Source organism: Sceloporus occidentalis, unplaced genomic scaffold, assembly GCF_023333645.1.
Source record: "Sceloporus occidentalis isolate IW3139 unplaced genomic scaffold, rSceOcc1.0.p SCAF_12, whole genome shotgun sequence".
Classification (NCBI taxonomy): domain Eukaryota; kingdom Metazoa; phylum Chordata; class Lepidosauria; order Squamata; family Phrynosomatidae; genus Sceloporus; species Sceloporus occidentalis.
This window is the reverse complement of record NW_028316992.1, coordinates 17,225,783-17,238,551: the sequence shown is the minus strand read 5'-3', so window position 1 is coordinate 17,238,551 and position 12,769 is coordinate 17,225,783. Positions and strand designations below refer to the sequence as shown.

Genomic DNA, 12,769 nt, shown 5'->3' with positions numbered 1-12,769 from the left:
TTTAGCCATCCAGAGCTACGAATTTTAAAATTAGTATACTGAATTTTGGCATTAACATTTCCATGGAAATTTAAAGGTTTGGCAAATTCTGAATTGATATTAATAATATTAATAATATGTTATTTAAATATTAAACAACCTAAAAATACAGGTTTCCATTGCTTCTCTCCGCCCTTCCCTGCTCCCCATGCCTCTGTCCCCTCTTTTCTTTTTTGTGTTTAGTACAGTTTGTGAATTCTTTCTTTATTCATTCCTAGAGATAGGAAACATGTGACTCTCCAAATAATTACCAATTGTAATTCCCAGCGTTTCCCACCATTGGATATGTTTGGAAAGATCTACCTTTTTGAAAATGTCATTGTCACAGGCGTGAATGAACATTTTATCATTTTTTTCTCCTCACTATGAAAAAGCCATTTCAGTGACTATTCACACAGTTTAGGACTTGTCCTGTATGGAACAATGCAGTGTTTTGCACTGAAATTGTAATTTTGTCTAGGAAAAAAATCTGCATAGAAAACAGCATTTTTTCGTACAGAAATGTTATTTTTGGCAAAGGAGTTTCGGTGAAGAAAATGCCATTGTTGCAAACAAACAATCAACCCCACCATGTTCATTTCTCACTCCAAATAAGTTCTGAACTTTGAAGATTCTGTAGGCTGCTTTTTATCAAGATTTCCTAAAACTCAGGAAAGCCATGCTTAGACCATTTTTGAATATGCTCACTAGGACTGTTGGGGCATGCATATAAAGAGCATTGGGTCTCACGATTCCCATCTCTGGGCTGCCTCACTGCAATAAAATTAACTGACTAGTCTTAAGGTGAATACATAGGAAATTAAAGAGTGTGTCCTATGCACACTTACTAGGAGGAAGACCTACTGAACACATTGAGGTTTTCTTTTGACCCAGCTGTATGGAGTCAGCCTGAAATTGAATATAACAAACAAAGGAGGAAGTCAAAATGCAACTGTAGTCCAGTTCTTGTAAATTATTGACACACACACCCCACACACACAATATTCCTACAAAGGGTTGTAGTCAGCAGCAAGTGAAGCAACTCAGCAAACTCATCTTTCATGTGAAATGCATTTGTAGTGTAAATTTGAGTAAAAAGAAAGTTGAGAATTTCTTTCTATCACCATTCATGACCCTCTTTCCTCTAATTACTAATAGCAATAGAACCCAGTGAATGTCTTAGTGTGACAGCTTAATAAAAATAGATTAATAAAAATATAATGCTGATAAAAATAAGGATTTGGTCTACCTGTAAAAGTCATAGTATTTTGGCAGTTAATATGTGTAGGTTTTTTTATTTTTTTAAAAAAACCTCATTGGAATTCTGCAGGTATAAGAACAGCCTTGCATTAATTTACATCAGATGCTTGACTTTATTTTGTCTCTTTTTCCATAATCAAGAGGGATTTGATACTCGTAGTATAACTTGTGTAGGGCATTTACACAGACAGAATACTACTCTTGTAATATAATAGTGATATCTCCCAGAGTAGCATCAAGGCATATCCAGGAATAAATACTGTATCTTTTTTTTTTCCTTTGCAGCTACCTTGGATTCTCCTTGATATTTATGAGCCCAGGAGAAGTTTATTCCCTCACACACTTCAGAAAGTTAGGGCTTGCATATTTAGAAGTAGCTGGAGTGTGAATGTAAATACCAATCCATTCTGGGGCAGTTTATTAGAATACTAATGCATCAAAATGTTGCAAAGACAGGTTTTAAGGTTTAGGAAAGCTCTGGGGCAGTTATACCATGAGGTAGGCTGCTCACCTGTTAAATATGGTTAGAAGGTTTGACACACCTGCTGTCCTGAAGACGAATGTAGGGGTTGGCTTCTACCCCGCTCCCCTTCCTTTACAATTTTGCATCTCTTCTCATCCTTAATGCAGCTTTTGCACAAGGCACAAAAACTCTAACAGATCTGAAACTGTTGCCATATCTGTCCCTATGTACTTTCAAAATCCCTTCCTTTCAAATAATGTGAGCCTAGCAATGCTAAAAGTTCAGACGATGAAAGCCCTGGAAAATATCACAATGTGTTGCCTGCGGATCTTACAGCTGAACCCAAGTGCTGCAAAATTACCCCAATTAATTGTGACTTGTGTGGGAAATGAATATACTGTACCTTTTTGTTTAGACAATGTTGAATGTACTCAGTACTCAGTGTCTCAATCAAATGAGAATTTTCTTGAATATTTTATGTGCAACATTGAAAGATTGGTATTTTCTCCGAGAATATATGCAGAAATTCCTGGGTGGATGCCAGCTTGTTTACTATGAGTTCTTTATGAACCCAGATGTAGTCATGCTTACAGTAGAGCTATTAAAATAAAACTTTCATCTATCTATCTATCTATCTATCTATCTATCTATCTATCTTGTTTGTTTGTTTTTGTTGGGGGGGGGGGCACTGTAACTGTAACTAACTCTAGATCCAACCTGACAGGATAGTCAATCATCCATGCACTGTTTCTAGGAGCTCTCTTTTCAGAGTCTTTTTATCATGATCACAAGTCAAATGGAAGTTCATTTTTAAATAACTACAAGAATCTGGACTTTATAGTCCCCAAAAGTAACTTTTCAGAGCTCCACATGTAAGTCCTAATAGCAAAATGTTATATAAAACAAACTGGGACATGGCATTTCATTTGTGCTTGGCAGGACTTTAGCAGCATGGATAGCTACCAATTAATCACAGTTATTGTAGTTTTCAGAGCCAGTGTGGTGTAGTCATGTGAATGAATATAGAGATCAGAGTTTGAATCCCCACTCAGCTATGGAAACCCACTGGGTGATCTTGGGCAAATCACACTCTGAGTCTCAGAGAAAGGCAAGGAGAAACTCCTTCTGAACAAATCTTGCCAAGGAAAATCTGTGACAGGTTCACTTTAGCATCACAGTAAGTCAGAAGTGACTTGAAGGCACACAACAGCAACAATGGTCATCTTTCTATAGCCTGATCAACCCTCTATATACTGGAATACAGAAGAGATTGGAAGCCTCCTTATACCAAGATCAGTTTGTCCATTTGGTCCAGTATTTATCTCCTTAGCTATTAGAAGACTTCCTGATGCCAATGATGTTCCTTAACTGATATAGCTGGAGAGCCAGGTTTAAATCAAGTCCCACATGCAAGCAAAGAGAATGGCTATGGCTCATTCAAGATTAGATAATTTTCAACCACCAACTCCCTTGCTTTTGAAAGCTTCTCCTTTTGAGTTTACCAAGTCTGTGAAAGACAGACATTTTCATGTTTGCTATCTGACTATCAGGTCAGCAGATGCTTCTGTCCAAACAGGAGGTTTACCGAAATTTTCTCTTCCATACCTTCATTATTTGCACCTGGTTCCTAGAGTAAAATTTCTTCCCACTTTCCACCTTGCAATGGTGAACCACTTGTAGCCACTGTAGGAAAAGACTGAAATATAATCTGCTGCTGTTGAGGGCTACGCACATGTACTCTCCAATATGTCTTTGCTTTTTAATCTGACTGTGCATTGATTCTGTTGAGAAGCTGAACAGTTGACTCAATTTTTCTGTGCATGAAGTGGCCATTCCTTTGCTCTCAATGTTGCTGTCTATAGTACGGACCTGATTCAGTGTCACAATTAAATAGCAGAGCAAGAAAACATCAGATTAATTATGCTTAGCTATTCATGCCACCTGCTAAATGCCAGCCACATCTGAACTATTACTGAACAAGTAGAATGGATGTCACCATAGCAGGCTGACCTGTTGGCGTAGCATACATTGCTACTCAATATGCTACGTGCTTACATTTGTGGAAAGCACATTTTTCACTTAATACACAAAAATAAACACAGAGTGAACCCAATGCAGCTTGGTAGACTGAAGCGTGCCTACTGCACCCTAATCCAATTTGCAGGGTTTAACCGAGATGTTTCATGCAGAGGAAGTCTATGTGAAGAAGAGTTAAGGGTACAAGTCACAAATCATCCCTTTTGAGTTGGCAATCACTAGCCTGTTTCTATCTGAGAAGAAGAAATCATTCTGCCTCTCTTTGTGTGAGAGGAAATTGGAAGTATGCAGCAACAGTATAAAAAGACTTGTTCTTTTGCTAAGGTTGAACCTGCTTCACCTGAGAGTCCAATCTATTGGATTTAGCTGTTTTTCCGTCACAGTTAAATCAATCTATATTAGACAGGACCTGACTGGGCATATTTTAAATACAGCATTAATTCTTTTAGTGGAATCAGACACATACTAAAGAAGAATGTCTATGAAAGTTCTTGTATTAACTTTTCTTGTGTTTCTGTGGTAACCAGAAAAAGAAAAGGGGAAAAAAACGGAGGGGGAATTACAGTTCTATCCCCATAACACACATCCATGGATCTGGGGATTTTGGGTTAGCATTCACTTTGTGTCTTTCTGTAAGGTTTTTATGGAGGTCCCAACCTTAGCGAAGTGGGGGAGACGTTGAGGGTTGTGGTGGTGAAGAGGAAGAGCAGAGGAACGAGATCTAATGGTCCTGATGCTTTTTTCATGCACACTCCATAATGCTGACATGGAAAGAACATGAGAAGTGCTTCCAAGTGCAGCTAAGTGAAGCAATGTGGTGGCTGTGAAGTCAAAGGCCTTCATGGCCGGCATCCATAGTTTTTTGTGGATTTTTCAGGCTATGTGATCATGTACTAGAAGACTTTATTCCAGATGCTGGCAAAACGTCAGGAATAAACTTTTCTAGAACATGACTACATAGTGCAAAATACCCACAAAAAAACAACAACAATGTGGTGGTGTTAGCTGTTTGTTCTCCTCCTGTGGGAGGAGAAAAAGATCTGGAATTCAATTCTGCCCACATTTCTTCCTCACCAGTGAGAGCTAAACAGGACTGTAGATTCTTAAAAGCAAAATGCTCACTTCTCTGCCATCTGCTTTAGGTTTACAGCTTTTAAATATATATATATATATATATTCAGAATTTAGCACATTAATATAGATATACATAGACATAGACATATAGACAAACAACCCCAACCCCTTCACCATATTATCCTGGTTAATCTCTATTTGGTTTCTTAGATTATGATATTCTGTTTCAATTTTAATCTTCTAAATTATTCTCCTAACCTAAGCATTTACCATATTAATATTATTCCACAATGCTTTTATTTATGCCATCATAAGAAAGGAGGGAAAAAAAAGATATATTCCTCCCATCCCAAAAAACAAACAAGCCTCAAAGCAGATTTCAGTTGCCTAGTAGCTATCAAACCCAACTATATGAATATCTCCTAGGTTTATAACTTTTAAGATGCCTTAAAGTATAACAGATAAAGCAGTGTAACACTGAGACAATGTTCAGAAAATAGCACAAAGATGCAGCACCATGTTTTGATCTGGAGAGATAAGTTTGTCTTGGTCCTTTCTCAGACTGTACAATTTAATATTATTAAATTATTATTGTTATTATTATTATTATTATTATTATTATTATTATCATTATTATTATTCTGAGTGATTTTAGACTTTAAAATTCAAAGATCTCATTCATAAGATTGGAGCATTAGGAAGGAAAACTCGAAAACCTTGTCAAGCACACAGAGGTCTTTGAATTGACCTCATTATGTGGTTTGAATCTATGTTGTTCTTTTTAGTTCACTAACTAAAGCTCCAGTTTAGCCAGGGACTGAGAAAATAAAATAATGTCTGAATAACATATCAAGGAAGGAAATGTCCAACATAGTTAAAAGGCTCCTGAAGTTTAGGAAAACTGTCACTTAGGTATGTTCATAGGAGCCTACACAGTTACATGGATAAAGATTAATAATTTCTTTTCATAAATTCTGTAGCAACTAGGCCTCAAAGCTCAGCCTACTCATACATTATATGATCTGCTTTAATAGAGAAGATAGGAGAACAGATGTTCTCTCCCCAGGCTTTCCTTCACAGGCCAGAATTTTGTGTCTTCGCCTGTTCTCCAGTTTGCACTATAAAAAAACATTTAATAGTAATATATGTATGTAATTAGGCTCTAAACCCCGAGTCTGCCAGCACGATAGGGATGGTAGATGTGTTTGATGCTTTGGAATGGCTGGAAAGTTGATACATGCCCTCCTGTTGAGCCACCTCATGTATTTTGTAATATGAGCTTTGAACTTTTATCTTGTTTCATGTCTGTATGCATGTGAGTGTGTATATATATGTGCATGCCTGTATAGCAGCAGACATTCCTGAGGAGAGTAAAATTCAGCAAGTGCGCAAAAGACGGGTACTTTATTGATCTCTTTTGGATGGATTCCAAAGTACTCCTCTTGCTCCCCTTTAAGGAGTTAACAATTGGCTTGCAACATAACTTAGTCTAAAAAGGCTCTGGAGTTAAAACATATTCATACTCCATTTCACGTGCCAACAGGCTGGAAGTATTATTATTATTATGTTCTTCGTGCTGTTTATGCTGCATTCAACCTCCATAGCACTCTGCAGCACACTGGCTCAGAGCATTTTTCCTTCAGCAACAAAGCATGAACCCACACTATCAATACCTCTGTCTCAGCCTAAATTCAAATACCAGACCTAACTAGAATAGACACACTGAATTAATGAAACTTTACTGCAAGCATCAATTGTTTCAACAGGGCTGCATCTGTACTGCAGATATAAACCAGTTTGACACCAGTTTAATTGCCATGGCTCAATGCTGTGAAATTCTGGGAATTTTAGTTTGTTATGGCACCAGAGCTCTCTGACAGAGAAGGCTAAATGTCTTACAAAACTACAGATCCCATGGCATCAAGCCATTAGCAGCTAAGGTGGGGTCAAACTGCATTATTTCTGCAGAGTAGATGCAACCCAGGACTACTGTAGGAGGGACTAACAGTTGCATTTAGGTCAGCAGTAATATTTAATGTTGGCCATAGAGATAGGTAGGAAGAAACAACTTGTGTTATTTTTTCCACTTGCAAAACAAACAAAACTAAGGGAAAAGTTGCATACATTTATAGACCCCCTAACCCCTAACTTCCAGTATATCAGAAAGAATTTTATTACTACATTCAAGAACAGAAATGATTATCCAAGGATCAATCTTTCTGTACTCAAATGCATTTGGTGGATTTAGTGTACATTAGGAAAGGACTATGTGCATTAACTCATCATGGCCAGATTGTCAGTGATACTGAGCCATGCTGGCTGGGGATTCTGTGAGATGTAATCTGAAAAGAGTTCTTTCCTATGTCTGCACATATTCATTTCCCCCTATGAAACTGGAATGATATGGTTCTGGGTAATAAACATGATAAAGAGTGGAGGGCTGTTCATTTGCTTGTTGTGTAATCATAAGGACTGTCAAGACATATGGGACCTTTGTTTTTCCATTCAATGTTTCATTTTGTCATCAAAGCATATGCTAGTTGTCTGCATGGTCTTCTTTTCTCCCTCCCCCTGCCAAAGCATGCATGATGGCCTGTTTTCCACAAAAATGATAATAATAGTAATTCAGAACAGATGTGATAAAGAAAAACTTTCTCACAAGCTTACTGTAATTTTGGTGTGGTTTAAAATGTGGCAAGACTAACACATAATTTCATACTCTTAACATGGGTTTTTAATATTTAATGTGTAAGCTGATGGACCCACTTGTTCCCATGTGACTCATGATTGTTGTTCAATGCTGACTTCTAGAACTCCCCTGATCGCTGCTGGAGTGATTGGCGGACTCTTCATCATCGTCATTTTGGGCTTGACTTTTGCAGTCTACGTGAGGCGCAAGAGCATCAAAAAGAAGAGGGCCTTACGACGGTTCTTGGAGACTGAGGTGAAGATATTTTCCTTTCTTTCTTCCTCATAGAAATTCACTTATTCGTTTCTCCCTTCCTTTGCCTAAATTATTATCATCTTTCTATACTAGAAGTAGGAACTGTTTGGGGTGCTAGCTATTCCTAACCTTCAAATCCCACCAACCCTAGCCAGATGGATGGATGGATGGCTTGATATCTCAACTTTATCCCAAGGCTGGGACACATCAGTGAGAGATGATGAAGGGCCATATATCTGGAGGACCTGCCCTATGCACTGACTCAGTATTAGGGATATTTATGTAATTCTTCCCATCAAAATATTTTCACCTAATACACCACTGCCAGTGTATTAGGTATCCATCCTTTGTTTTTTAACTTCTCAATTTGTGTAGCAATTAGTTGTTTGTTACATATGGTGCTTTCATCCACCACCACCCATTACAATGGGCCCTTCCCTTACATGGGAGATCCGTTCCAGATCCCCCCACGTAAGAGGAATTCCACGTATGCTTGCACTCCATTGAAAACAGTGGGACACATGCTTGCTGTGCCACACCACTTGTGCCACAGGTACATGTGCCATATGCTTTATTGTTGCGCAGTTTCAGCATAAGCTTGAAGTTGCGTATAGTGCATCCGCGTACGGCGTGGGCACACTGTATTTTCTATCATGCCTATTAGTTCAGGTTATTAGGTTTTGAACAAGACTTGCCACTTGACCTATAAACATCATAAAAGCACCAAGATGAGTCATTGCCTGATGGTTGGAAAATAGATAGATAAAATAGCTACCATCTTGGTTGCTATTCTGTGAATATGGAAACAAATGCAGCCTGGTTTCTGTATCTCCTGAGACAATGATTTTTGTGTCTGCAAACAAATTGTTGTTTTTTGCTATTTATAACCTCTATCAGGATTTTTTTGTCACTCATCATGATGAGACAAGGAAAGGTCTCATCTTGGTCTCAGGCTACCACATCACTTCAAGGATCACAACAAGGAGTCTACTCCAAAATGTTAATGTCTTCATCTAGAAAGAAAATATGAAGCAGAAAACTATTATGGACTTGAAGCCTTTACGTCAAGCCTTTCTTTCAAGTTTCACCTGAAATTTAATCTGCTCTTCATGTTTGAAGTTTCTTCAGATAGCAACATTTGACTAATACTAAATTTACAATTTGAATCTATGCTCCTGTAGGAAATAAAATTCTACTTCCATCAAGCAACCAAATGCCATGGGATGACAAACATGTTACTTATTGTAGTAGCTTTTGGAGATGTTTTATGGACCCTACTATTTTCATGGGAAACAACATCAACCTCAGGTTTTCAACTTTTTGGACGTTCTTCCTGAAGGTTTTCATTAGGAGTGTCATCCTGGGGGGTTTCATCAGCAATGTCTTTTCGTACCTTTGTTATACTGCCTTCTCCTATATAGCAAGCCTTTTTCCTTATTTTAAAAATATTTTGCTATCTTTTCATGTTTATTTATCTATTTTCCCATTGGAAGGATTTCACAATGTATCTCTTTCTCCACATCACTTCTGGCCATAGCATCATGAAAGGTTTAAATTGTTGTACGTAATAGACCTCCTTGTCCACCTCATTTTCTAGTGCAAACATTGAGATGGAGGATTTTATTGGAAACTGCAACCGCTAATATTCAAATCTATTTCATTCCTACACTGTCTACTTACAGATCTATTTCATAGCCAGCACATTAATACCATGTCATTTCATAGCATAGAATGATAACTGAGAAGTAGATATGAGCTTATGCCCAGGCCAAACTGAAACTGCATGCTGTTGAATACTGTCTTGTGGAAACCATTTAGTTTAGGAATTATCATGCTGGTGTTAAAAGTCTTGTCTGAAAAAGTAAGAATTAGAACTGAGTGATCTGCAAGAGCAAAGAAGAGGGCCAATTTGTTTTCCTACCATGTTTTCCCTACCAGAATAAAGCAAAGAGCAAAGAATTGCTCACTGTTTCTTTAATAGATCCTGTTTAGAGATCACAGAGGAACAAACAAGCTTTAACTAAAATGATCACTCAAAGGTATGCTCCTGGAAAGGATGAGAAGATTTCTTCTCATCTCATTTGTTTGTTTTCCCTGCATTCAGGAGGATTTCAATGATTTAGGATTCATATTGTTATGTTGATTTCTCTATAAGTTGCTAAATGTGTCTCTGTGTGAACGTGCATTCCCCAAAATATTCCACAAAGAGAAAAGTGGATGTTACTGTGCAATCACACCAAATTTGCTTTTCCGCAATGTGTGAATCATTATGTGTGTGTGTGTACTCACATGTATTAATAATCAATAAGAGAATGAGAATAAGAAAAAATGGTGGCAGACTGCATATGCTGCAGAGTGAACAAGGGTTGGAAATCAAAAGCAGAATAATAGAAAAAGTAGAATTTTAAAATAACAACGATGTTGCTCTGCAACCAGCCAAATAAGCAATCTATAATCCTCAAATTCAGGGAGACAGTTCGATGGGAATTTCATCACTGTACAGTACATAAGATTTTAAATTTTAATCTGGCTTCTGATTTCTGGGAACAGAAAGTTAAAGGACTTTAATACATATTATATTCACTGCTTCTTTTTCATATTTACATGTTCTTAACATATTCTCGCCTGAGCTATTGGGAGGTAGGATGGACTGCATAATGGTGATGATGATAGATACTGTGAATATTATCTGTCAGACTTCGTAGATATCGTATTGCTACTCTCCTAACACATATTTATTGTCTGACACACATCTTGATGCTTGAAAGTTAATCAAGGGAAGCAAAGTGTAAAAATTATTGTGTCAGGCTTATGTCTGTGCCTTTGCTCTTTGCTCTTTGTTTTTGTTCTAGATTAATAAAGTAATTCCCAGTTCCCGATAATTTTTGCCTGCACAGCGTAGTCTGTATCCAAGTAATTAAGTAGTCCACAGTGATCACAGAGGCATGATAATAGTACTCAAATGGCAGCACGTGGAGCATTTAGCCCAGCAAACAGACACTTTGAAACACTGCAGTGGTTTCAACCCAATTTGAGCAGGAGTAACCCTTAATTATTTTCCTTATCCTGGGAGAAGACAGGCTATTTGTCAGTGTTTAGAAGCAAGTCTTTTCTCATTTTTTGTTTTTACAGAAATATATATTTGCTTTCAAAAGGTCCACACATTGCTAACCAATGCATGGTTTTGGGTTTTTTTACTGAATTTCATTCACATGGTTTGTTGGATTACAGTTCATCAGTACAAGACATGGAAATATAATGTAATAGCAATTCACAATTGCTTACACCATATATTAGAGATCCTTAATTTAATGAAGAATGTCAAACCTACCAATCCCACAAAATCAACTTCCTTTTCAGATTATCCAAAATTTGGATGTTTTCTTCCAAAGAGAATAGAAAGTGTTGCCGCTATTAAGTTGTTAATAGTGCTGACTGTTGTTGTTTTTCTGACTCTGTTTCAGTGCTCTTGGGTTTTTATTGTATTATTTGTCAAATTGTAATTATAATAGTCAGACTTGGGGCCAGATGAAAAGTGGTTTTATAAATAAATATTTATCTCTGGAACAAAATAGTTGAAATAATTGATGATGGCAATTATTGAATCTCATCTACTGTTAGTTTATTTATTTGGAGTATTTATACTCTACCCTCCTACCCAGACCATGCTGGTAGTAAATGATGGTATGAAATGCTTCCTTTGTGCTCTCATATCAAATGGATTTAACATATCCATTAAACCAAGTTGAATCCTGAAATTCAGGACAACGTGCTGTAATAAGATGTGTTCTTTAAAAATTCAATTATCCTTTTGTTCTAAAAATGCATATTCCCTAAAGGTTCTATAGAAATTTCACAGCAAATAGGATGAATGTTTCATTGCAGGGTTGTTATTTGTTTGTTTTGTCAAGTTACACAGTAAAGTTCAGTCTTTCTCTTACAGCTGTAAATGAATATTAAATACTTTGAGATCTTTCCTCAGATTATTTGTTTACTACTTTTTATGTAGGATACAGTCCTACCAGATTTAAGCATATTATCAATTTATTTCACTGGAAAACCTTTAACGTGAAAATATTTTAGTCTCTTTTGTGGAATTATTCAGATGTAATTTGTTCCATTTTTGCTGGATCATTGAGGACTCAATGTCCAGCATGAGAAAGATGGATAAAAACAGTGTTTGTATTCATAAAAGTCTCCATTATTGCAGTGGAAACTTGATTACCTGACCAATAAATATTTGCATCTTGTTTTCCATTCCACATACAAATAAAAACTCCAATTTCCCTTTACAGTTGGTTGAACCCTTGACACCTAGTGGCACAGCACCCAACCAGGCACAGCTCCGCATTCTGAAGGAAACTGAGCTAAAACGTGTCAAGGTCCTTGGATCTGGAGCCTTTGGAACTGTGTATAAGGTAAGTTCATCACCGGTGTTTCCTTGGATGAAATCATGTTTCTTGGGTGAAAATGTCAGAATATCAGGCACAGGGAGAGGAAGAGTAATATGTGCAGAGAACTCCATGAAAATGACTACCATTTGTTTCTCAGATAAATGCTCACTACCCAAATCCAGAGGCAATTGGTGCTCACTATTAGAGCTGAGGACAGTGTCACCATAGCTGGAATAAACTAGGTTAGGTGTCCCTTCCATTCTCTCTACTTGAACAGTGCAGTGCAGTGAGGCCATGCATTACATTTCCCGAAACTGAACAATAATGTAATTCAGAATGTCTGGGTGTTGTAATAATTGACTCTTTGACAGGGTGGTGTGTGGAAAAGACATGTGGCATCTACCATCCCTTACAACTGGCATAGAGAAAATGTATCCCATGGGCCACATGCAGTTGCCAGTATCAGACCTCCACCCAGCCGGTTAGTTCCAGCCACCAAATCCAACCTCCTCCTTTACTTTAAAAGTACACAGCTGTGACACTGGGACACTTTTTCTCTTTTTCAAAATCTATCAACCA

The 12,769-nt window shown here is 37.4% G+C and overlaps 1 protein-coding gene across 2 annotated transcripts in view; it reads left to right on the top strand.

Annotated features, from left to right (window-relative positions):
* Positions 1-12,769, top strand: part of ERBB4 (erb-b2 receptor tyrosine kinase 4) — a 982,414-nt gene that overhangs the window by 795,728 nt on the left and 173,917 nt on the right. For both annotated transcript variants that reach the window (XM_089478015.1, XM_089478014.1), the window contains exons 17-18: positions 7,664-7,796; positions 12,092-12,214. In XM_089478015.1, the coding sequence (XP_089334141.1) occupies positions 7,664-7,796; positions 12,092-12,214 (256 nt within the window). The remainder of the gene's footprint in view (positions 1-7,663; positions 7,797-12,091; positions 12,215-12,769) is intronic.